The sequence below is a fragment of the Heloderma suspectum genome, chromosome 1 (genome assembly GCF_057233095.1).
Source record: "Heloderma suspectum isolate Gila_16-S chromosome 1, 16-S_ref, whole genome shotgun sequence".
NCBI lineage: Eukaryota > Metazoa > Chordata > Lepidosauria > Squamata > Helodermatidae > Heloderma > Heloderma suspectum.
The window spans coordinates 434,479,669-434,505,521 of NC_139458.1; the positions used below are offsets into that span (position 1 = coordinate 434,479,669).

The window sequence follows — 25,853 nt, forward strand, 5'->3', positions numbered from 1 at the left end:
ACTGTGTCCAGTTCTGGGAACCACACTTTAAGAAGGATGCAGACAAGCTGGAGAGGGTTCAGAGGAGGGCAACGAAGATGATCAGGGGACTGGAAACAAAGCCCTGTGAGAAGAGTCTCTAAGAACTGGGCCTGTTTAGCCTTGAGAACAGAATCATTCTATGATTCTATGGTTCTAAAGTAATGCACATGGTCCTCTAAAGCTGGGGGCATAAGACCCGTGTATCTAGGGTTTGAAATTACCTAGCTAGCAGCCACTGATACCCCTAACTTCCACATCAAATCCTGGTTTGTTAGAATGGGCATGGGTTCATAGAATCATAGAATCATAGAACAGTAGGGTTGGAAGGGGCCTACAAGACCACTGAGTCCAACCCCCTGCTCAATGCAGGAATCCAAGTCAGAGCATCCCTGACAGGTGGCTGTCCAGCCTCGTCTTGAATGCCTCCAGTGTGGGAGAGCCCACCACCTCCCTAGGGAATGGGTTCCATCGTTGTATTCCTCTAACAGTCAGGAAGTTTCTCCTGATGTTCAGCCGGAATCTGGCTTCCTGTAACTTGAGCCTGTTCTTCCATGTCCTGCACTCTGGGATGACCGAGAAGAGATCCTGGCCTTCCTCTCTGGGACAACCTTTCAATGGGTTATGGGCCAGGCACTCAGCAGTGGATTGTAGTCCAAAGCAGAGCAGCAGCTTCTCCTGGGGCAAGGAGATCTGCTCCCCCCACTCCCAGCCTCACTCCTCAAAAGACATGCGCCCCTCATTCGGAACTGAATATAGATTGTTGGCCCTCCTCCATTTCTGTTGGCACTCACCATTTAAGAGAATGAGAGCATCAGCCCCCTGCAGGAGCTTTTCATGCTGTCAGCAGGCACAACTGCTGTAATCCTAACAGGAGGATTAGGGGCATCTGATCCGCTCGTCTTGGACCCATAAACCACCGTACAAATATGTTCTCCGTTCAGAAAGTCACTCATAACAGACCAAAGTGCTCGTGCACATGAGCTGTCTTTGCTGAGTCATTTCCATGGAGGTTTTGCCTTGTCACCCTGGGAGAAACACCAACATAGGAAAGATTGATCCTGGGCGAGGGAATCGGTGATGTTGCCTCTGGTTCTGACAAATGACTCCAGATCACATTGCCTGAGAATACGACCCCTTGGATCGTGCCCCCAAGGGGAAAAGAATGATTTCAGTAATCGGCCATTGCAAATGACATGTGAGCGCCGAATGCTTTGGGGGAAGAGACAGAACAGGAGGACAGTCTGAAAAGCAAGACAATCCGAGGAAAGAAGAAGAGGCTGGGGGAGAGGGTGGGGTTTGTCCAAGCCACAAATGCCCAGTATATTTCCAACTGGGCTTCTTAAAGAATTATATTATACTGCAGTGGCTTTCAAGCACTCTTCCTTTAGGGAAGGATTTCCAGACCAGGTTGGTGTCATGATCCCCAGCCCTTCCAGTGTGCAGCAGAGGATGAAGATGAGGATGAAGATGAAGATGAGGCACAGGCTGCTTCCTCAGAGGGAAGACAGTCAGTAATTTGTACAGGACCTTCCCAGCCAGAGAACGGAGTTCTACCACCATCCTCTGACTCAGGCCCCTGCAGAACCTCCATCTGGTGAGGGCCCTTTAAATACACCAGCCACCTCCTCCGGAAGGGGTGGAGCTGACCACACTACAGGTCTTATCAGTCTACATTATGCTTCAGTTGGCTTTAGCTCCCTGCTGAGACAACATCCTCCTATTGCCCTAGTAGGAGAGAGTTCTACCCAGCAGGACCCACTTGGAGGTATCCACAGTCCTATATTCTTCCTGACTTGATCCTGTGATCATCTTCACCTGTGAGCCTCATGGAACCACAGGATGGAGCACATGTCTGCTGAGAAACCTCTAAGCATCTGCCACAGAACCCGCATGCATAGCTGAAGATTCGGGGATATGTTCTACAATGCACAGTCAGTTGCGCCAGGGAACTGGTCTAAACTTTGGGCCTCACTGACATCCTATGCGCCCTGCCACACACATTGCTGGCACATTACACGGGGAAACAGGTAACGAGAACAAGTTACCCCAGTAGTAGACACATATTTTGCAGAGTCCCCAGTCCATTGCCCAGCACCTCCAGTTAAACATGGGAAACTGCCTTTTACCAGGTCTGAATGTGTGTCTAAACTAGGTGAGGGATGTAGGACTGGATTGGGGAAGGGGAATGCCCCCACAGGCCCTCTTCAGGCCAGATCTTGTGTCTACCCCCCACTGCCCATTTTGCCTTTCTCTGTGGTGAGAGAATGTTCCATGCCTCTCCCAGCATGAAGAAACGGGCTTGGCCAGCGCTGAGGGGATTCCTCCAAGTAGCATTTCCCTGCCCCCTGGAGGAAGCCAAGGAGGCTCCCTGGGCTGGATTAGGCCCATGGGAGCAGAGGTTCTGAATCCCTGATCTAGGCCAGTGTTGTCTGTTCTGTCTAGTATTGGCTTTCCATGGTCTCAGGCAGAAAAAGGTCTCTCAGTCATGTGCTACCTGATCCTTTTCACTGGAGAAGCCAGAGATTGAACCCAGGAACGTCTGCATGCAACGCCGGTGTGGGCCCTAAAAGGATCTCAGGTACCAGGTGTGCAAGGAAAGGCCTTTCTCTGCTGGGGACCTTGGAGGGTGGTTGACCGTCAGGGGTAACCAGTGGAGGCTGGTGGCTCTGATGTCAGTGGGATGACGAATCCGCTCTGGGTTTCAGTCAGAACTCTAAAGCACCTATCCAAGGTGCTGGGCCCTATCCCCCAAATAGGTTCTGGATAGCTCCTTTAGAGTTCTGGCTGGTTCTGACTGAAACCCAGAATTATCCATAGCCCCGCTGACATCGGAGCCACCAGCCTCCACTGGGAAAGCCCACACCAAGCTCAATAGAGCAGGGACCAGTCTCAGCATACAGAGTGGCTTCGTGGGTTCATAAGCTGTCCTGAGAAGCTTGTCTGCCTGATCTCACTCAGGAACCCTTGATAAGATCTTAAGGAACCCCAAGGTTCCTTTTAAAAAGAGAGTAAATGATCTATAATGGGCTCACGTTACAGGAAGCCAGATTCCGGCTGAACATCAAGAAAAACGTCCTGACTGTTAGAGCAATATGACAATGGAACCCATGACCTAGGGAGGTGGGGGGCTCTCCCACACCGGAGGCCTTCAAGACGAGGCTGGACAGCCATCTGTCAAGGATGCTCGGACTTGGATTCCTGCACTGATGGTCTTGTAGGCCCCTTCCAACCCTACTAGTCTATGATTCTATGATTCTGTTTCTTTAAAGAAGGGGAGGAGAGAGTAAAGAACAAGTCCCAGTACCTGAAAGAGAGTTGTTGTTGTTTTCTTGCTCACAGCATTGATTTTTACCCCAGTTACGTTTGAAAGCCTGCACTGGTTTGAATCATGCCAGCGTTGCTCCATCAGCCTCTGGGGCTCTGCGGGAAAACTTCTGCCTCATATTGCCGGACACCGATTGGTGGGATGGTTTTGGGCAAGTCACTTAACCTCTGTGCCTCTGTCTTTCTACATCCAGCTGTACACAAAGATTGACATCTTGTGGGGGGGGAATCTCCAGAAGATGACCCCACCCCACCCCATCTCTCGGTCTCTGATATTGTTCACTCAACTGGTAGGAAAGCATTTTGTGTCAGTTGCCTGGGCTAGCCTGGCCTGGGTGACAACTGCGTGAGCAAGGACAACTGGAAATCAGTTGTAATTATTTATATAGCATTTTTCTTGAGCCTGCACCCCTGCCAGAAGGCTGATTTGAGAAGTGTGTGGGGGGGGGGGGGAATGGGGCCTTGGACAAAACCATCTGCTGACCTGCCTCACACACACACACACACCCCAAACTGGTCTGCAGGCCCTGGGCTGGCAGCTCACTGTGCAGTCAACATCTTTGTCACAAACTCATCTCTGAACCTCTCGCCATGAGGACTCCACCACCTCCCACACTCCGGGTTAGGCCTGCATTGCACTTGCAGCGAATGCCGTGGCAGGATGTGCCGCAGCAGGTGGCCATTTTGAATGCTCCCCTGCAGTATAAGCTTCCTGTGCAGAGAAAACTAGCACAGCAGGGCAGAGCTGGCTTTCAGATTTGATGCCCTGATGCACCAATTCTCTGTTGACGGGAGCATTAAAACCTTGCACCTTCCCAACCATTGTCTGAAGTGGCACAATCCATCCCAACATGACATTCTTCTCCATGTGGCAGACACATCCTCATGTTCCTGTCACACGAACTCATGGCTGCATCTCAAGCCACCACCCCCACCTGTTGCCCTCCAGATGTGTTGGACTGCAACTCCCATAATTCCCAGCCAGCATCGCCAACAGAGGTTTCTCACTTCCTCCCTCTGGTGCCCTCCTGATGTAAGGCCTTCCTCCTCCTCCATGGGGCAGTGAATCTGCTCCGGCTTTCAGTCAGAACCAGTCGGAACTCTGAAGGAGCTGTCCAAGGTGCGATGTCAGCGAAGCAGTGAATCTGCTCTGGGTTTCAGTCAGAACCCAGTCACACTGTGTGACTCCCGGTTTCAGTCAGAACCAGTCAGAACTCCAAAGGAGCTGTCCAAGGTGCTTCCGCACCTTGACTGGTTCTGACTGAAACCGGTAGCAGATCCACTGCCCCACTAACATCACAGCCACTAGGCTCCACTGGATTCTGGTACACTAAAACGTGATAGTCAGGATAACTGGAGCAGACTCCTGAAGATTACAGCAGCCTCCCCCAGTCTGGTGCCCTCCAGAGGGTTTACACTTCAATTCCCATCAGCCCCAGCCAGCATGGTCAATGGTCAGGAATTCTGGGCATTGTAGTCCAAAACATCTGGAGGGCACCAGGGTGGGGAAGGCTGCATTACAAGAAGACACAACAGGTGAGCCAGTTGAAGTTTACGGTGTGTGCCTGCTCTTCAGATCCAGGCTGTACCAAACAATCCAAACGTGGGAGAAACCAGGGATGTCTTGTGTGCTCCCTTGTTTGCCTTGTAATTTCCTCAGAGAACAGGGTGCGCATGCATGTGTTTGTTTACAAATGGTTCGAGATCCTACATGATCTTTTCTCTGGCCAGGAATAACCGATGAGTAATATGAAGCAGCAGAAGCGATGAATATTAAAGAGCTGTAAAAACCTTACGGGCTGCATGGGTAATGGAGCTGACATGCACTGGACGTGTGCGTGTGTGTGTGTGTGTGTGTGTGAGAGAGAGAGAGAGGGGGGGGGAAGAAGAGTGGGAGAGTGCAATCTGAAAATCCAGCTAAAGTGAGGCTTACAAGGTACATCGTTTTAGTAAATGGGAAACCAAAAAACAGATATGGAGGAGGAGGAGGCGGAGAAGGCTATCAATGGCTACTCGTCTTCATGGCTCTATGTTACCTCCAGTATCAAGGCAGTAAGCTTATGTACATGAGTTGCTGGGGAACATGGGTGGGAGGGTGCTATTGGACGCATGTCTTGCTTGTGGGCTTCCCATTCAGGCAGCTGGTCGGCCACTGTGTGAACAGAATGCTGGATGAGATGGACCCTTGGTCAGAACCAGCAGGGCTCTTCTGATGTTCTCATGTTCTTCAGAATGTGTAGTGTTCATAGCACTTTTGTATGTTATCCCAGCAATCGTTATGCACATCCTCAGGCCAAGGCAGCACCCCTCCCTCTCCAGTCCATGTACAGAAGCTGTCTGAGCTGGCAGATGAATCTTACCTCGATGCTGGCACTGGGATAATGTTCTCCACCGTCCCTGGGGGCAGCAGCGGGATGTAGGACAGGCTGTGTGGCACACAGAGTCCTGTCCTCCCAGCAGGTTAATGGCCAGAGGGCTCCGGAGGAAAAGCTGGTGGGTTCCCACTGCTGCCCCCCCCCCATTTGCCGCCTGAGCCAGGGGCCTCACACCACCTTATGATAGGGCCACCCCTGTTGTGCATCTGCCCACCGCCAGAGACCCCGGACCCGGCAACTCCCCCTTGTTGCTACCACAGCCTATTCATCCGCCCTCCTCAAGTGAATGAGCAGCGACAGGAGGAAGGGGGGAGCCCCACCCTCCAACTGGAGCTGACATCAGTGGAGGCTGGTGGCTCTGATGTCAGTGGGGCGGTAAATCCACTCCGGGTTTCAGTCAGAACTCTAAAGGAGCTATGCGAAGCACCTGAGATAACTCCTTTAGAGTTCTGACTGAAACCCGGAGCAGATTCACCACCCCACTGACATCGGAGCTGCCGCTGGCTGACATTGTTTACAACAGTCCTGTAAAGTAGGTTGGTATTGTTTTCCCTGTGTTGCAGTTGGGCGGGGCGGGGGAGACTGGTACCGAGGGAGGGTCTTTCCTAAGGTCATGCAGTGAGTTGATGGCAGAGGTGAGATTTGCACCAGAGACTTCCTGATGTGCAGCTCTGACTCTGAGCTACTGTGCCACATTCGCTCTCCAGCTCCTCAGAACAAGCTGTGGACTCATCCAGGCTGGCTCCAGGTTTGAGGATGCCCTTAGCAGAGTGCCCTCTATTGGGCCCCATCCTACGTCGGACAGTCTCACCCCCAGGCATGTTTCATGGTGGTACAATCTGAGCCACCCGCCATTTTAATATCCCACCATGACCCTGGCATAGTGACACTCCAGAGCATTGTGGGAAATGAAAATCAGGGCAGACATCAAGCAGTGGGTCCTGGCCAGACATGGGGTCCCTACAGGGCCAGCCCAAACATTAGGCAGGGTGAGGCGATTGACTCAAGAGGAAGATGGTGTGGGTGGCAGTGGTGACAACTGCCCGGCTGTTCCTCCTGAACTCCCCAGCCATTCCCCTCTGTCGTGTATGCCTCACAACCTGTCCTGGGCCCCTTAAACTAGCCTGTTGCCTCACGGGGGATACTATCCCGTCACCAGTCTTGACATAAGATTTGGTGGCCCGACACATATGCCAGCCAGAGCCGAGGGACCTGCTTTTCAAAATGAGAAGTAATGCCAGGCTGAATCCCACCTGCAGGCCACATAGAATCATTGTTGTTGTTGAGTCGTGTCTGCCTCTTTGTGACCCCATGGACCACAGCATGCCAGGCCTTCCTGTCCTCTGCTCTCTCCCGAAGTGTGCTCAAGTTCATACATAGAATCATAGAATCATAGAATAGTAGGGTTGGAAGGGGCCTATAAGACCATCAAGTCCAACCCCCTGCTCAATGCAGGAATCCGAGTCAGAGCATCCCTGACAGATGGCTGTCCAGCCTCGTCTTGAACGCCTCCAGTGTGGGAGAGCCCACCACCTCCCTAGGTCATGGGTTCCATTGTCGTATTGCTCTAACAGCCAGGAAGTTTTTCCTGATGAAGCCAGAATCTGGCTTCCTGTCACTTGAGCCAATTCCTCCGTGTCCTGCACTCTGGGATGATCGAGAAGAGATCCTGGCCTTCCTCTCTGGGACAACCTTTCAAGGACTTGAACAGCGCTATCCTATCTCGCCCCAGTCTTCTCTTCTCAAGGCTAAACATGCCCAGTTCTTTCAGTCTCTCCTCACAGGGCTTTGTTTCCAGTCCCCTGATCATCTTCGTTGCCCTCCTCTGAACGCTCTCTGGTTTGTCTGCATGTTGTTTGACTTTGGAATCCCAGATATCCAGGGCCAGGTGCTGGTTTCAGTCACTGTGGCGAGGCAAACGTATTCCGCATGTACTTAGAGGCAGGCACTCTTTTGCACTATTGTGTGAAACAACAAAAAGAAGAGTGCCTCAGGGCATGGACAGAAAGCAACCCCTTCCCAGTGAGCAAATATCAGGCCATATATTTGAAGCAGAGATGGGGAACCTCCAGTCCGAGGGCTGGATACAGCTACAGGAGGTTTCCCATCCGGCCCCAGAGATAAAGCATTTCCTCTCTTCCCTCCCACACTGCAAATGAAGCTTTTAAAAAGCCTCCGTTGGTGACAGTGGAGGCTTTTAAAAGACTAATTCCAACAGAGGACATGGAGCGGGGTTGCTGCTGGGGAGGTAAGGGTTCATGCTTCCCTCCCCAACACTGTGTCCCAACCAAAGAACGTTCCTCCCCTGCTGCAATCGGGCTTTTTAAAGGCCCCCATCGCCGCCAATGGACATTTTTCAAAAGCCTGGTTATGACGAGCGTGTGTATAGGAGTGTGTGTGGAAAGAATGTTGAGGTCACATGCCAGCAGTGGGGTTGCGCATGTTTGGCCAGCATCTGCAATCTCGTTGGGGTCACATGCCAGCAGTGGGGTACCCTCCCCACACCACATGCACACACACACCTTTAAAGTGTCCAGGTTGAGAGGACGTGTCATGTTTCAGGTAACCCCCGCCCCCAGCATGCTGGGAGGATGCCGGTGTGTTTGTGCATTCACAGATCTGAGGATCCATGGTGGGGGATGCAAAAAGAAATCCTCGTTGAGCGTGTAAGCCTCACCCTCTATCCACCCCCCCACCCCGCAACAGCCCTGTGCAGCCATTTCCCAAAGAGCGGCCTGAATGAATTGGCGGGGGGGGGGGGGCTCCTTTCTGGTTCTCTGGAAATGACAGCATCTGATGGCAGCCTGCGTTGCTCTGTGAATCCAGAAGGCGAGAGGGCCCTTTGCTAATAGATGTGGTGCTCCTGAAGAGCTAAAAATAGCAGCCATCAGAGGCTGCACTGTCCAGGTTTCTCACAGTCGCTTCCCTGACGGTTATTTCTGTGCCTATTGCAGCAATAATTTTCACGGTGTGGGGAGGGAGGCTTTACTGCCAACGTGGTTTCTTTTTGCAAAAACCAAAACCCACCCTTTGGTTTATTATCTGCCCCATTCCAAAGTCTGGAAGAAGGTGACAGCACGACCATATCTGCTTGATCGCAACAACCCTGCGAGGCAGGACCGCCGCCGCCATCGCCCTTGGGAAAGTGTCAGAACCCCAGTCCAATAAGAAAAGGCCAGTGGGGCAGTCTTCCTGAGGTGTTGTCAGTTTGGAACGTGGAAGGCCACTTATTTGAAGGTTGCCCCATCTCAGGGGGGTGGGGGGAAAGGCCTCCATGCGCGGGGAAAGATTCTAGTTTCTCTCTGATCTTCTAACTTCCAGTGCGCAAAGGGATATTTGATGTGAGGGAGCAGTCAAGCCACCCTTGCACTCCAAAGTGGTAGAGTCCTACTTGCTTCCCACCTGACAAATTGGCTTAAAAGTGACAGAAGTGCCCTCCAGATGAGTTGAACTGCATTCCCAGCACTGATGGATTTACAGCAATATATGCCCACTTCCGCCCTGAGCATCTGGACATTATAACAACTAAACGAATATTATACAGCACAAATTGTTGTTGTTGTTGTTATGTTTGTGGTAACAACCCATTGTGCCTCAGTTGTTAGGGGACTGAGCTCAGGGATTTTTCATTGTTATGTTGCCTTTGGGTTTGTTTGTTTGTTTGTTTGTTTGTTTTTCCTTCTTTTTGTTTTCTAGATCTATAATAAAAATATTTTTTTGAAAATCCCCAGCACTGGTCTGGTGCGTCCTGGAGCAAGGCAACAACATGGTCACATATGTGGCCCAAGGTCTGGAATCCTCCAACCCTTGCTGCGGCCTTCGCACCAGAAATCGGTCCCTCTTTAACCACAGGAGCACACGCCCCTTTGGATCGCTCACCAGAGGCGGGCCGGTGGGAAGGAGTGTTCCATTTCCAGGCCAGCAAAAAAAGCCACAGCCTTCTCAATTACTTGTATGAGTGATGCCTCCAAGGGAACCGGGGCAAGAGCCGTAGCTCCATGCTGCAGTTGTCGTACACCAGATGACACCGGTTGCAGATGCTGGCCAAACATGCGCAACATCTGGAACATGGAGAAATAACTTGGGGCCGTAGCTCAGTGGTAGAGCACCTACTTTGCATGCTTAAGGACTCAGGTATAACCCCCAGCATCTCCAGGTAGGGCTGGGAAGGACTTCCTGCCTGAAAGGAAGGGAGAGGGCCTTTTCTGTGGTGGCCCCCACTCTGTGGAACTCCCTCCCTAGGGAACTCCGCCATGCCCCCTCTTTAATGAGCTTCCGCCGTGCATTAACAACATGGTTGTTCAGGCAGGCATTTGGGGTGGGGTAGGGTATTTTAGAAAATGTTTTAACTGTAGAATTTTATTGTTTTAAACTGTTTTATTATATACTTTGTACATTGCCCAGAATGGCTGGGTGATCAGCCAGATGGGTGATTAATAATTTAATAAATAAGTAACTAAATAAAGCCCGAGAAGCCACCTGGACCAGCCGTACCACTAAGCAGAGTGAGGCAGTTGCCTCAGGTGGCAGACGGTGGGAGGAAGCGGGAAGGTGTTGAAGGAGAACGTTTTGTGTCATGCTCCCTCAGCAAGCCCGCTGCCTTCAGGTATGGCAGAGGGCATTGTCCCATCACCACTGTTATAAAACTGCCATCCAGACATCTTTTGTACATGGCATGGGAGGGGCGCCATCGCCTCAAGCCGAACTTTTTCATCTGCACTGGCTGCCGGTCCATGTCCAAGCCTGATTCAAAGTGCTGGTATTAACATTCAACGCCCTAAACAGCTTGGAGCCAGGTTATCTGAAGGATCACCTCCTCCTATATGTACCTGCCCAGACCGTAAGAGCATCCTCTGGGGTCCTTCTCCGGGAGCCCCCCCAAGGAAGTGAGGCAGGTGGCTACCAGGAAGAGGGCCTTTTCTGCTGTGCCCCCCCCCCCCCCGGCTGTGGAATGAGCTTCCAAGAGGGGCTTACCTGGTGCCTATGTGGTGCACTTCCTGGCACCAGGTGAAGACCTTTTTATTTCCCCAGGCACTTGAGTCTTTTAGCTCTGTTGTTTAAATTTTGTTATGTTGTTTTAAATCTCTGCATTGCTGCTAGGTTTTATTTTATTTGGTTTGTACTTTTATATTGTAGTTTTACGCTTTTAGATTTTATATGGTATTTGGTTATGCATTTTGTGGTTTTAATGGTTGTGAACTGCCCAGAGAGCTTTGATTATTGGGTGGTATAGAAGTGTACACAGTAACTGAGCTAGATAGACCAAGGGACTGACTTGGTAGCAGGCAACTTTTACAGAGGGGCTATAGCTCAGTGGTAGACCACCTGCTTTCCATGCAGGAGGCCCCAGGTCGGACCCTGGCATCTTCAGATAGGGCAGGAAAAACTCCTGCCTGAAACCCTGGAGGTCCTTTGCCGCCAGTCAGTGTCAACAATACTGGGCTAGATGGACCAAGGGTCTGACGCAGTATAAGGCAGCTTCCTTTGTTCCTAGCTTCCTACGTTCATGTGTTCCCAGCTTCCATAGATATACAGTTTAAGCCCAATTGACCCAACTCTGGATGCTCTGGACTCCAATCCAAACTGAATCTGCAATAGTCAAAGTTTGTCCAAAGTTGTCCAGGAGCTCTTATCATTATCGCAGTACAGTCTGTGACTAAAAAAAGTATAGCTCATTATGGAACATAAATATGAAGTTGATTCCTTTGGGATCAAGGGCCAAAGACACCCTAGAAGAGCCTGTCTGTAGAGCCTTTCTACATGAGGCTTTTCTTGTGTGTTCACGATTGCTCACTCATGGTACCAAGAAATAAAGTAAACAGTTTAGATTTTAAAATTAGGAATGTAAAAGGCCTGGAAAGAAAATATAGAAGTCTTCACCTGGTATCAAAAAGTCCACAAATTAGGTAGCATGTGAGCCTCTCTAGGGAGGCCACCACCAACAAGGCCCTTTACAAAGTAGCTCAGAAGGTCCTCTAAGGATAATTTCAGGGTACTTGACAGGAGGCAATCCCTCAGGTAACCTGGTCCCAAGAAGTGAAAATATATCATGTGAAGATGTGTGTTTCTGAATTGCAGGGAAATGTATATTTGGATGTTTAACATTTCATATTTTGTTTGGTTGTGTATGTCACCAGTCCTCATGTCCCTCTTACAAATGTGCCACTAGAAGAAGCAGCCTCCTAAGCAGCCAGCTAGGGTTACCTAGTAGGCAAGATGTCCCACCGGGTCAGTATCTGTTAATGCCAAGCGACTTTTGTGGGTTTTGTTTGAGCTCTGGAGTTGGCCTTACCTGATCTCTGCTGGAGGAAACCTTGATTTGAAAGCAGAGAGAAGATATGATGGACAAGTATGTTTTCTGCTGCCCTCTAGTGGACTCTATGGAAGCATAAAGATCACACAAGAATTCAGTAGATTTTTTTCTCCCTTCTTCTCAAATGGCAGCTGATCCAGTTTCATCAGAAGCATCTTAAAAACAGACTGAAATCCTCCGTTTGGGGGAAACAGGCAGCCTAAATTTTGAAGCCAGAAAAATTTTGAAGCTTATGCAAGAGACTCAGAGACTTTCGTGGCTGCTATGGCTTTCTTGTGTACACATTTTCCCCAAGGTTTGTAGCAGTTGGGACAGTCCAATTACAGGGGGAGGGAGACAAAAAAAGTGTCAATTTGTGACTAAGAATGACTACATTGTGCAGCATGAACAACCCATGCAAACATAAGAAAGTGGGCTTTAGCCGCCTCACTGATTCTGTCATTCTGCCAGGAATGAAGGACTTCTCAGAGCACTGAAAATCCTGACCCCCAGCTGATTGAAACTGAATGTCAGACCTACCTCTGAGTTTTCATATTCCATCACACCCACCTTAGCATGGGAGTGGGGAAGCGGGATGAACCTGGAGATGTAGAGAGGCCATCAGGACAAAACTGTTAAGAACTCTGGCCATATAAAAACATAAATGATACTTTAGAACTGCCAAGTTACTTCACCAGGAATTTTTTTACAAGCTGGTCCAAAATAAAGGACTAATAAAATTTAATTCAAAATGAAAGGAGAAAAGATAGCAGAGGTGGGCAAACAGTAGCCCTCCAGTCTGGCCTGCAATTCTCATTGGCAATGCTGGCTGATGGGTGTTGTAGGCCAAACTTCTAGAGGGCCACAAGTTGCCCACCTCTAGTCTATAGGAAAACCTTCCAATACTTGGAGGTTAGGGGGTGTAAATTCCATGGAGTTGTACCAGTAATTTTGATTGCTGCGATAAGATTTGGTGGCCATGTCAGGACAGGAATGTCAGAGGAATCTGTCTTGGGGGGGGGGGGGTGAAGCTTGCTGAGATTTCATCAGCTCAGCCCTCTGGACTTCAGCTCATTTCCTGCAAGCTGGCCTGACTCGATCTGCATTGAGTTGGGCCAGTTTGCAGATTTTTTTTTTTAAGTGTAAATATAAATTTGCACAAATTGCACTTGCAATTTGTGTGATTTGCATAAATTTCAGCCACAATTTGCATACATTTCAGCCATAATTTGTGTGATTTGTGCAAATTACACAAACTGCAGCTGCAATTTGCACACGTTTCTATTTACGCAATTTTGAAAAAAACTGCAAAGTTCCCGGATTTGGGGAAAAGCTCACGGCTTGTCTCGCAAATGCAAGACAAATCAGGGGCACCACCGAAATCCGGTGAGCCCAAAATGCAGCAGACATCCCTACATGAGGATTGCTTTCTCTGTCTGTATGGGATCTTGCGAGGTTTGCTGGAGCAAATCACAAGCAACGTTAGAAGAGAGCAAGTGACGTTTTGAACAGTGCACTACCGTCCTCAGCCAAGAGGAAGGTGAGGAGAGAGGAAAAGAGGGAGAGCTTGTATAGCAGTGAACCTCTTGCAACCTGAGGGCTGGATTCAGTTCTGGAGAAGCTCTCAACAGCCACAGTCCAGCTGTGGGTGGGGCCCAAATGCAAAAGGGGCAAGTCCAAAATACCCAAAATGGCCTCAAGAGCGGCATATTTTTGCTTAAAGCTCTCCCTGCCAGTAACTATGCCTTAGGAGAGACGTTTCGACCTTTTAGAATGCGCAAAAGCCAGGAAACCACTCACCAACTAGCAGTTGGGGGAATGGAGCTAGGGCCAAGAAAAAGGGGCATGACCATCTGGGGTACCCGGAGGGCCACATCAGGACCAAGGCGGCCCAGATTTGACCCGTTCAACACCCTTATTGTACAGGGAGTGCTGTTTGAAGGACAGAAAGAAGTGGGGCACCATCTCCAACTCAACATCCTCTTGCTTCCTGCTGGTGTTGTCTATGTAAAAAGCAGGGGAGGCAGCAACAGACTCTGGGTGCTTCCAGGCAGAGGACTCCTAGCGCTACCAATCAAAAGGGACTTGTGCAGCTATTCCCTCTTTTCTTCTCTTCCTCCATCTTTTCCTCCTTTTCCATCTTTGCCGCCTCCTCCTCCTCCTCCTCCTCCTCTTTTTCCTTCCTATTTTCCTCCTTCAGGCTTTTCCTCCCTTCATGGTAAGAAAAAGGAGTAGGGAAACCATCAGAGGGTTACAACTGGAAGATGTCACCATCTGGATCCCCTGTTAAATTCTGTGAATGGTGCAGGGCAATTGAAGGATGAAAGCCTCGTCTGAAAGCACCCCCTGGCGCCCCCTATTCAGGACAGATAAAAGGAAGGGCTTCTTCACACAGCGCAGAGTTAAACTATGGAATTCGCTTCCTCAAGATGTAGCCATGGCCAACAATTTGGATGGCTTTCAAAGGGATTGGGCAAATTCAGAGGAGAAGGCTGTCAATGGCTGCTAGGCTTGAAGGTTATGTGCTACCTCCAGTACCAAGGGCAGTCTGCCTATGTACACCAGTTGCTGGGGAACATGGGTGGGAGGGTGCTGTTGCACTTGTGGGTTCCTGGTTGTCAGCTGGTTGGCCACTGTGTGAACAGAATGCTGGACTAGATGGACCCTTGGTCTGATCCAGCAGGGCGCTTCTTATGTTCTGATGTTCTTATAAGAAAGGGACAAAAGGCAATTAGCTAAAAAGCAATTAGCTCAGCGTGATAGAGCACCTGCTTTGCATGAAGAAGCTCCCAGGTTCGATCCCCGGCCTCTCCAGGTAGGGCAAGGAAAGAGTCCTGCCTGAAACCCTTGAGAGCCGCTGCTGCCAGTCAGTGTCGACAGTACTGGGCAGGATGGACCAATGGTCTGACGCAGTATAAGGCAGCTTCCTATGTTCCTATGACAAGCACTGTCATAGTTAGGAACATGGAGATCCCGGGGATGTAGAGAGACAGCCAATGCTACCGATGGGGTTTACATACCCCAGAACATTATAGGAGCATTTATCTTCAGAGTGCATAGAGAAGCCGCAACTAGACCCCAGGATGGGGAACAGGGGGTCTAAGAAGCATTTGCACCCCTGTAAAATTAGTACACATACATGCCCTACTGCAATTTCCAGCTGTAAGCACAAATCAGGTCACCAGAGATGGAAGGAGTTCAGAGGGAACTAAAATAATAGGGTCAGAATCCCAAGCAATTCCCTGAGTCTTCGAAACAGGCAAGGAATCAGTATTACAAGTGTGTACCAATTTCCAGAGGTAGCTGTATTAGTCTGTTGCAGCAAAAACAGCAAAGACTCTTGTTGTACCTTAAAGACTAACAAATGCATTATGGCCATAAGCTTTTGTAGATTCAAGTCCACTTCATCAATGCATGATGTGTTATCCTGAGTTACAGGCATACAAAGGCCAGAGGTGGGGATTTTAAATGGTGAGGTCAGAGAAGAAGAAAATGCAGAAAGTACAGACAGTGATAATTACTTTACCAACAGTGGCCATTTGTAACACAGATGTTGGTGATGCTTGCCATTTTTGTAACAGCACATTTGTACCCAGCTCAGTTAAATAATTTGGTGTTTTTTTCATTTGTTTTTAATGTTTGTAAGCCACTGTGAACTTCACTTGGAGAGCTTTGGGACGCAGTCCTGCATAGAGTTAGGCTGCTTAAATCCCACTGAGTTCACCTACTGTTAAAATTAGTTTTGTGCCAGGAAGTTGAATGGACATATGTGTTTCTAACCCTAGTTTGATTTCCCCCTCCCCAAACAATATATTTTTGTTTTTAAAAAAATCATGCAGTCATGTCTTCAAATCTAAGAAAGGTGTTGCAATTTGTTTCTCTCCGTCCCAGGTGGTATCATGAATTTCCTCTGGTAGGGAGAGAAGAATTTCACATAAGCTCAGAGACGCTGGGTGTTTAATCACATGGAAGTCTTGTTGTGGGTGCAGCTTGTTGTGCTCCATTTTTCTTTAAATGCAGAATTTCACATTATCTGCCACACTGCTGAACTTTTCTTCCTGCTACCCGGGATGTGACGCAATCTCTTGTTCGCACACCTGCCGTTCGTCCTTCCCCCTTGCCACCTCTTCCCCACCACTCCCCTGCCCCTCCGTTTCTTTCCTCCTGCTTCAGTCACTCTCTGTGGGTATGCACATAGCTGAGTCAATCTACCTGTGAGCACAATTTTTTTTAAAAGGGAGGTGTCTTCAAATTGCGCAAGACTGTCAAGGTGGTAACTCCAGAAGTGTGCTAGGACTGCGCCATCAAAATAAAAAATAAGGGGAAAACAGTCATGTCTCTAGTACACCAGCTGGAAACGAAATGCCACAAACGGGAGCAAAATAGTGCTACGTGGACTTGCCCCATTCAGAAACATCACAGTAAACATCACAACCACACCCCCACAGAAATGGGGCGAGGCCCCACATATAGGGATCACACTAGTGGTTCTTTGCAGTACCATGGTGCGCCAGAAAAAATGAATGGATTTTCCTCATTGTGAAAAAATAAGGGCAAAGTGAGGGAAAATCACGGAGCAGATGCAGGAGCATGGCAATGTCATGTGGGCAGCTCGCAAAATCGCACAAGCGGGGGAAGGCAATAGCACATTAAAAGCGTCATCTGATCAGTCCTGGAGCTTAGATGCCACATCTCCTGTAAACAAAGGTTGCAAGCCAGCTGGAAAAGGCAATCTGCCTCGGCCAGAATTAAAGTTGGCTTTCTGGATATTGGGCGAGAGTTGGTTTCTCCTTCACGCCTCACTCGAACCTCTCCAGCAATTTTTCCTCTTTCATTGATTGCCAACCAATCCACTTGAGTTTACCAACACATTTGTCAAGCCGAGTCTAGACACTCCACAAACATTTGTTCCGGGACACAAACATTTGCCATTTACTGCAAACTGCTGAGGAACAAGGTTAGCTAACATTTAGAAACACGTTAGCTAACTTCAGTTAATCAGCCATTAATTAACCCAAGTGCAAACAGAGGCAAGGGGCGGGGAAGAAACCTCTCCCTAAGAAGCTAGAAGATGGATCTACACATGTAGTGGAATGAGATGGGGGCGTGTTGGTAAACTCTTGTGAGGAGGTAGAATGGACTCTGCCACTCTGACTGGCAAGTAGTGGGCAGGGGGAACAATTTTTTAATGCTTCCATATATATATATATATATCTCGACTGAACAATAACAATATATGTATCCCTGCATGTAGAAAACTAGCACCTCAAGGAAAAAACCCACTCCGTCCCATCTCTTTCCTATTATATTCACAAAGAAACCCTTGTCTTGGTAGCTGCTGTGCTATAAGGCTTCAGATGTCACCTCTTTGTTGCCTTGCAGCTTCTGCAACCCTTTCCTATCTTCCCAAGATTCGTGTCGCAGCTTTGAGAGCTAGGGTAGTGTAGCTGCAAAGAGACTGGTGATGTGCCTGTTCCCCATGGCTCGCCTTGTAATTAGCTCCATTTTCCTGAGCTCTTGCGGAGAACTTCCAGGGAAACTTCTCTGAAAAAAACCGGGCCTCAGGGAACCATCCGTCCATGCTCATTCCCTTTTGTCATGAGCTCTGGTCATAAAGGACTCTGGGGGAACGTCATTATCATTCTTCTTATTATTGGGGGGGGGGGTGTTCTTCTTTCTCCCTGCCCATCAGCCCAGTTCAGGCCTTAATCTCTCTTGCCATTTCTTTGGACCTGAGCTCACTTTATCTCTCATGGTGTCAAATTTCTTCCCAGTGTTAGGCTTGACCTGGACCCAAAGGCAGAGCTCTCCTGGTACGTGCACTGGTCTCCCTCAACACTGAAGACTGGAGGGAGAAGGAGCAATATTATTCTCCCAGGTCCAGTATGGCTCCACCCCTGGAGCAGCCCTTTGGTTCCTCCCCTGGCTAGAAGTGTTTCTGGGTCAGGTCAGGTCAGGTCTTTGCTGCTAACCTTGCTTGTGTGGCTCCCTAGTTCCTCCAGGTTTCTCTTCCTGCCTGGTTGGTCCTCCTCTGTCTCCTTGCCTCCCCTTTCTCATCTCCCAGACTGCTGTCTTCCCTCTCCACTTGCGTCAGGGCCGGCCCTACTATTGGTCAGAGTGAGGCGACCACCTCAGGCTGCAGGTGCTCAGGGATGGCGGCGATGGACAGAGCTGCGCGTGTCACCCAGCCTGCTCCATGTGCCCTAAGCTAGTCTGCTGCCTTCGGGTGCATGCAGTGAACCTTTCCCATGGCCACTACTGAAGTGAGATTCAACTGCCAGTCTAATCAGCTTCTGTACATGGAACTGAGGGGAAGGGAGCCCTTTCTTGAGCCAGCCCTGATTGGCGTTGCTGTATTCCTTTCCAGCCCTTTCCCCTCAGGTGGACTCCTCAACTCAGAGCCTGCTTGATCCAGATAGATCCTCCTGCGGACTGCGCCATCCAGCTCCAGTTCTAACCTGCTGGAGCTCACACGTGGGCTCCCTGCATGCTTTGCTTCCAGGAGCCCATGCTCCCATGCAGAGAACTCGTCTCTTGTAAAGATCCAGGTCCCGTGAGCGCAGTTGCATCCCAGCCATTGCTAACACTCGGTATTCTCTGGCAACTTGCTGCCTCTGGAGAAAGACTCCCCGGATGCTTGAGGCCCATCTTCTTCTCCACTGCCGCTCAAGCAACCTTGGTGCACCGATAGCCAGAGCCATCCAGTACGCTCAACGGCTCTGCGAAAATATTACACTCTTTATCCAGTTCTATTTATCCTTCAGCCGTACAAGGAGAGGCCTAAGCGAAGTGGCTCAGAGGTCGTAAATCTGGCATTCGTTGGCACCTGGTTATTATAATGGAGACCTGCAGCTGTGGGGCATTTGCACTCCAGAAGGAGAAGCAGCCAGGTCCGAAGCCAAAGCTGGGGCGCTGGGAGCAAACGTTTTTGCCCCCCTGTCAAATGCACTCCTTTTTCTTGGCAGTGTTTTGCAACCCTTTGAAAAAGGGTCTGAAAATGTTCACAAGGGGGTAGGCAGGTGTCAGGGGGAAGAGAAAATGCCTCCCCACCAGTGGTGTGGGGGTAAATTTTGAAGTGCTTAGCATGGCAGTCCCTGTAGCCACGCCCCCAAGGAGAATCCAAAATGGCAGGCAGCTGTTTGGTTCCATATCAACAAACCAGCTCTAGCCGTTTTCGGGTCCACCAGGAGCAGGTCTTTTGTAAAGTGAATGGGTCTTACTTGCCCGTTCAAGACCAGGCCACCCCCAAAATTTTGCATTACACCAGAAAACAATATATTGTTGCTGGGAACATTAATTCCCCCTCTCCCAGCTACCGTGAGGATTGCAGCTAGGCTCAGAAAGAACAGAGAACTTGGGCGGGGGGCAGATGACATCAGCGTCCCTGGCGATAAAAAAGCACCACTGTTGGGTCCCTGTGAGCTCTGACTCCACTACACCACTGCTCCCTGCTGTCAAAGCAACCAGGCTTTACTGCCGCAAAACAATGAGTGAAAACTTGCCAGGGCCATGGGATATATTCTGTCTTCCCCTCCCCATTTAGAGTGAAGGTAATGGGAGGGCTTCGTTGGTCCTCAGTGATGTCATGCAGCCAAATGTGATAGGCTATATAGCACCGTGATGTCATCATGTTCACTGATTGGCAGGGACTGTGCAATGAAAAAGCGCTTTCAAGTATTTTGATTTTAAAATAATAGTTATTGCTAATAATAATAATAATAATAATAATAGCATGGTGCCCAAGGAGGAGAAGGCAACGGTAGTGAATAGACAGAATACGAGAACCCAGTGGGGTCATCCCATGAAGCTGAATGGTGGGAAACTGAGGACAGGTAAAAGGAAGGGCTTCTTGACACAGCACAGAGTTAAACTATGGAATTCACTACCACAAGATGTAGTGATGGCCACCAATTTGGATGGCTTTAAAAGGAAATTAGACATATTCCTGGAGGAGAAGGCTATCAATGGCTTCTAGACCTGATGTCTATGTGCTACCTCCAGTACCAGAGGCAGTGAGCCTGTGTACACCAGTTGCTGGGGGACATGGGTGGCAGGGTGCTTTTGCACTCGTGTCCTGCTTGTGGGTTTCCTGTGGGCAGCTGGTTGGCCACTGTGTGAACAGGATGCTGGACTAGATGGACCCTTGGTCTGATCCAGCATGGCTCTTCCTATGTTCTTAAAAGAAAGTATGAAAGTGTAAAACAAAGGGGGAGTTTTGTGAGCATTTCAGACACACAACTTGCATGGTGAAGTTGACATTTGGTGCAGCGAACATGGAATGGAAAAGCCAGGAGCTTTTTTCCAAGCCCTGGTTTCTCCCTGAATTTTTTGAAATATGCTATCATTGGATCAGATCGCCACCTTGTGGCAGGTTGGAGCCACTTCCTGTTTGCTCTTTTAGGGGATGCTTTTGAGCAAGCAACTTCCCACCCCAGTCCCAGAAGAAGACCTTCTTTTGCTGACATCCTTGTTTAGCAAGCACTGAAGACGGGGGAAGTTTGTTGGACCGCAAAACCTGCTCTCGGCGCCATGTGAAGCAGACGCTCCAACATTTCCTGGATGAATACAGGAAGATAAGATGGGGAATCAATGAGTTATAGTCCCTCCCCAGAGCTCAGGGAGAGGGAACGTTTTTGACACATACAATTCTCCCACCAAGGTTCACTGTCTAAGGCAGCCTTCCCCAACCTGGGAGCCCTCTAGATGTGTTGGACTACCATTCCCATAATCCCCAGACAGCACAGGGATTATGGGAGTTGTAGTCCAACACATCTCAAGGGGCCCCAGGTTGGGGAAGGCTGGCCTAAGACACTCCCGACCACTGAGCATGTTCACTGCACATTGAGTCTCTTCTCAATTGAGCAAGTCTCTTCTCTGCCTCCTCTATGTAGCGGCCGTTTACTCTGCAATAGCCTGTTCTCAACCAGCTTTTGAATCAGGGGGCATTGATAAACCAACCTGTACAGTTGCCTTTTGCTAGAAGAGAGAGAGAGAGTGTAACAGAATGTAATGGACCTGCTTCTACTTATCACAGAAGACTGCGGCAATTCAGGCGCGTTCTGCAATGGACCATAACTCAGCGATAGAGCACATGTCTTGCGTGCCAAAGGTCCCAGGTTCAATCTTGGACACCTCGAGATAGAAAGATCATCTAGCAGTGGATGGGAAAGAACCTCTGCCAGCAATTCTGCAAAGCCACTGCCAATGAGAATAGATAAGACTTGAATAGACAGTGGTGCATCTAGGGTTGAGCCATGGGGCTGACATCCAGGACTCCACAGCGCAGGTGAACCCCGAATGAGCACCCAGAGAGTGGCAGATGATTGGGGCAGCATCAAGCAGACCCATCATCAAACCTGGGTTGGCTTGGGCATGGTGCGGCCCACTAAACTGACCCTGCTTGCTGCAACTCCCTTTCTTCTTAATTTTTAAAATGTGTTATATTCAGGAGCTGTCCAACCAGACATGTACAGATGCTAATTTTATCATTTTTACTTTTAAAATACATCATCCTTTTCTATGACAAAATGGTTCGTATTCCCAAGTAAACGTGTTTCGCATCAGGGCAGCAGAAGCAAGCGCCGTTATGCTCTTGTCATCATGATGGTACTCTGATTTAAGTGAATTTAAAATACAAAAGTGCACATGCCCAGAGTATTTTTTTTTAAAAAAAAAATCGGGGTTTGGCAAACAGCTTTTTATGTGTTTGTTTTGCGCTAACATAGGAGGAATGTTGAAGCAGTTGTAAAGCAAGGAATGACGGTTGGGAGGGAGGAGAGAAATGTTAATTCTGTGCTTCATAACTGAAGCAATACACATGGCTGTCTGAAGGGAAGGCAGCCATGAGACCATGAACTCCAGGGTCCAATACTACCGAGCTGCCCTATGGGGCTAGATGGACAAATAATTTGGCCCACTCTGCAGCAGCTGCCTACACGGTAATTTTGGGTGTCCAGGGCCAGCTCTGGGTTTGAAGAGGCCTGAGGCAAAGGGCCTCCTGCTGGAGCCTCTCCTATGCCAACGGGGTCTGGTTTACCTGGCCCTGGCAGAAGCAGCATTTTCCCATGCCCTGGGATACTACTATGTTGAAGGCATTGTGGGGAGTTTAAATGGAGGCTCCAAGTTCCCTGGCATGGGGGAGTCCAGTCCAGGCAGTGGTACCGGCTCCAGGTTTGAAGAGTGGGCGTCACTTACTTATGAATCGCCAAAAGAGAGGAAATGCGTTACTAAAAAAAGAAGATGGTGATTTGCAGAAAAATTTGCTCATACTGATTTCATAGAATCATAGAGTCCAGCCCCTTGCTGAATGCAGGAATCGAAGTCAAAACATCCTCGACAGGTGGCTGTCCAGCCTCGTCTTGGATGCCTCCAGTGTGGGACAACCCACCACCTCCCTGGGTCATGGATTCCACTGTCGTATCTAACAGTCAGGAAGTTTTTCTTGATGTTGAGCCAGATTCTGGCTCCCTGTCACTTGAGCCCATTCTTCCGTGTCCTGCACTCTGGGATGATCGAGAAGAGATCCTGGCTTTCCTCTCTGTGGCAACCTTTCAAGGACTTGCAGAGCGCTATCCTATCTCCCCTCAGACTTCTCTTCTCACGGCTAAACATGCCCAGTTCTTTCAGTCTCTCCTCATAGGGCTTTATATGAAAAGATGCAAATCTAGAAATAATTATTAAAAAAAACAAAACAGTACATCTCGCCATAGTGCGGGAGACTGTGAGCAGGTGAGCTGTATGACTGCCTGTTCAGTCTGCTGTCCAGGGTGTCACTCTGGATGGGCAACAGCAATTCTTATGGTCCTTTATCCTTAAACCGGAACTGGACAGGACGGCCTTCACGTAGAGCATGATCCTCCATCAGCTCTTCAAACAGAGGCCCGTCCTCTGTAAAAAAAAAAAAAGCACAGCAGCTGCCCAAAGAGGCCATGTGCTGGCACCAGGCTAGTTTGTGTCTACATACATGCATTTGGGGGGATGCATCTGCCCTCTCTAAGTAAAAATTTACTTGCTGAGTGGACATGCAGAGTATCGCGCTGTTATTCACCTGGGCACTTGTGGGATGATTTGTTCTTACTGGTGGGCCTATTTCCAAGGTGATTACTTTCAACATTGCCATTACATGATGTTTTTGTTTTTATTTATGAAGTTTCAACCCTTCTTGATGCTGCTGTCCATTTGCTTGGATTTTTTTTAATGTGTATTTTATTGTCACTGAGGATTTTGTTGGTAATCTGTTGTAAGCTACCTTGGGAGCTGATAGCAGGAACTTTACTTTTTCAAGTTTTCTTCATACAAAAACTTATGGAGATTTAGTTCACTGGGTCATCTATTAATCATTAAGGGTGCAAGCATAGGCATGCTGAGATGGAAAAAGTCCAACAACTCCCAGTATTCCCCAGCCAGCAGGGGATGTAGAACCTTTTTCTGTCTCAACATGCCTAGGATTGCACCTTAACACGCATACAATTTCTTTAAATGGGAAGGGCGAGGCTATAGATTGAAGTACTAGTCCCCCTCTACTCAGCATTGGTTAGGCCTCATCTGGAGTACTGTGTCCAGTTCTGGGCACCACACTTTATGAAGGATGCAGACAAGCTGGAGAGGCTTCAGAGGAGGGCAATGAAGATGATCAGGGGACTGGAAACAAAGCCCCATGAGGAGAGACTGAAAGAACTGGGCATGTTTAACCTTGAGAAGAGAAGACTGAGGGGAGATAGGATAGCGCTCTTCAAGTCCTTGAAAGGTTGTCCCAGGGAGGAAGGCCAGGATCTCTTCTCGATCATCCCAGAGTGCAGGACACAGAAGAATGGGCTCAAGTTACAGGAAGCCAGATTCTGGATGAACATCAGGGAAAACATCCTGACTGTTAGAGCAGTACGACAATGGAACCCACTACCTGGGCAGCCATCTGTCGGGGATGCTCTGACTTGGACTCCTGCACTGAGCAGGGGGTTGGACTCGATGGTCTTGTAGGCCCCTTCCAACCCTACTATTCTATGATTCTATATGGATGGATGGATGTCCTTTAATCCAGTCCTATCATCAATTCACACTCTGCCTGTTCTTTCTTCCTTGTCTCCAGGTATATCCGAACCATGTACCTGGGGATCCAAAGCCAGAGACAAAAGGAACACCAGCGGCGCTTTTACTGGGCTATGATGTACGAGTATGCGGACGTCAACATGCTGCGTCTCTTGGAAACTTTCCTCGAGAGCGCCCCCCAATTGGTGCTACAGCTCTGCATAATGATCCAAAAGAACCGTGCAGAAACCTTACCGTGTAAGTGGCCTGATCTGGATGGCATTTGTGTTTATGCCTCCAATGATGGCTCCCTTTGATTTGCCCTAATGGCCTGCGACAGCTTCTCCCAACCCGGCACCCGCCAGATCTGTTGCTTGACTACAGATCCAATCATCCCCAGCCAGCATGGCCCTCCAGGTTGGGGAAGGCGCTGTAGAACACGTCACAGGAAGCACCAGCCTCTTGGTGGGGTGGGACACAAGACTGGTTCCACTCCTCACTTTACAAAGTCTCAATACATTTTCATTTAACCATTCCCTGAGAATAGGGGTATGAGGAGGTATCCCTTCCCAGGTAAGAATGGGAGTTCTCAAGAGAGGCACAAATCTCTGACCCATTCAGTGCTACATACTGACTCTCCAGAAAAGAGAGCGGGGAGAGATATCCTCAGGAGTTGGAAAGCTACAATCAAGGTAACTTAATAGCTATGATGCCATTGAAAAAGGCTGGGGAAGATATTTATTGCATCTAAATCTGCTAGATTGTGACAGCATAATGGTGTTCCAAAAAGACTCTAGCTGGATCGAATAATAGTATGGGGGGGGGGGAGATACAGTTCAAAAAGGGAGTTTAAAATACCTTGCAGACTTTTTAAAAAATGAGGATTCCTCTATGTCCAAAGGCAACATAATTCACTGAGACGATACACCGAATTCCAGTCATCACTAGCTGTTGGCAAGATCCGCTTCCACCTCTGGCTTGCCTTGAAAGCCCTTCACTCCTTCACACCTGAGCTTTCTTGGAGAATGCTGGGGGTGGGGACCCCCCTTGGGTCTTTTTCAGTTTTTACAGGTATGCTGGTGGGGGGGGATAAATCGGTGAAGCTCACCTCCCCTTCCCTGATAGTCACTCTACTCCCTTTGCAAACAATCCCTCCTTTGTTTTAGAAAGAGGAAAAAGTAACTGGCTTTGTGGGGAAAGGCATGCTCAAGAGTGTAATTTCCAGCTACAGAGTGTGGTATTCAATCCAGGAGGCAGAGAGAACATAAGCCCATGCTTGACAGCAAGAAATGGACTTCCTAATGATGCTCAAGAGCTTCATTTCAAGTTAAGGATGAGAGAAATCTCATCCTTAGTGCAGCGGTGATTCCCCTGCAAGTGACCAGTTCAGACCTCTGGCAAGAGCAATCTATCTCCTCCCCTGCAGTCTTGTTGGGTGGGGTAGGAGAGGAAAAGAGAAAGAGGGGGTGTGCTGATAGAGAGAAAAGGGGTGCCATAAAGAGAGAGATAAAACAGGTGACAGAAAGAGATAGAAAGGGGTAACCCCACCCACTTTGGGATCTGGCCTCACCCACCACTAGCTTCAGCCCTGCCCATTGCCTGATTGTGACACTGACAGATTACCCGGAAGGAACGGAGCTCTCGACAGGAAAGCAGTTTCCCACTTCTGCTCCAGGACAGCCTCCTCACTAGCAGTTCCACCCCCTCTCCTGGATCTGTTTTTGTTTGCAAAGAGGGGGTTGGCAGGAACGTTGTGAAATATTTTCCCGACCCCTTTAATCCTGAGCTTTTTTGGATAAACTATGGCAAAATTAGGG

The 25,853-nt window shown here is 49.0% G+C and overlaps 1 protein-coding gene across 1 annotated transcript in view; it reads left to right on the forward strand.

Moving 5' to 3' along the window:
• XKR6 (XK related 6) overlaps positions 1–25,853 on the forward strand; it is a 201,302-nt gene that overhangs the window by 168,492 nt on the left and 6,957 nt on the right. Inside the window, exon 2 of the mRNA XM_084833043.1 lies at positions 24,098–24,294. Coding sequence (XP_084689169.1) covers positions 24,098–24,294 — 197 coding nt within the window. The remainder of the gene's footprint in view (positions 1–24,097; positions 24,295–25,853) is intronic.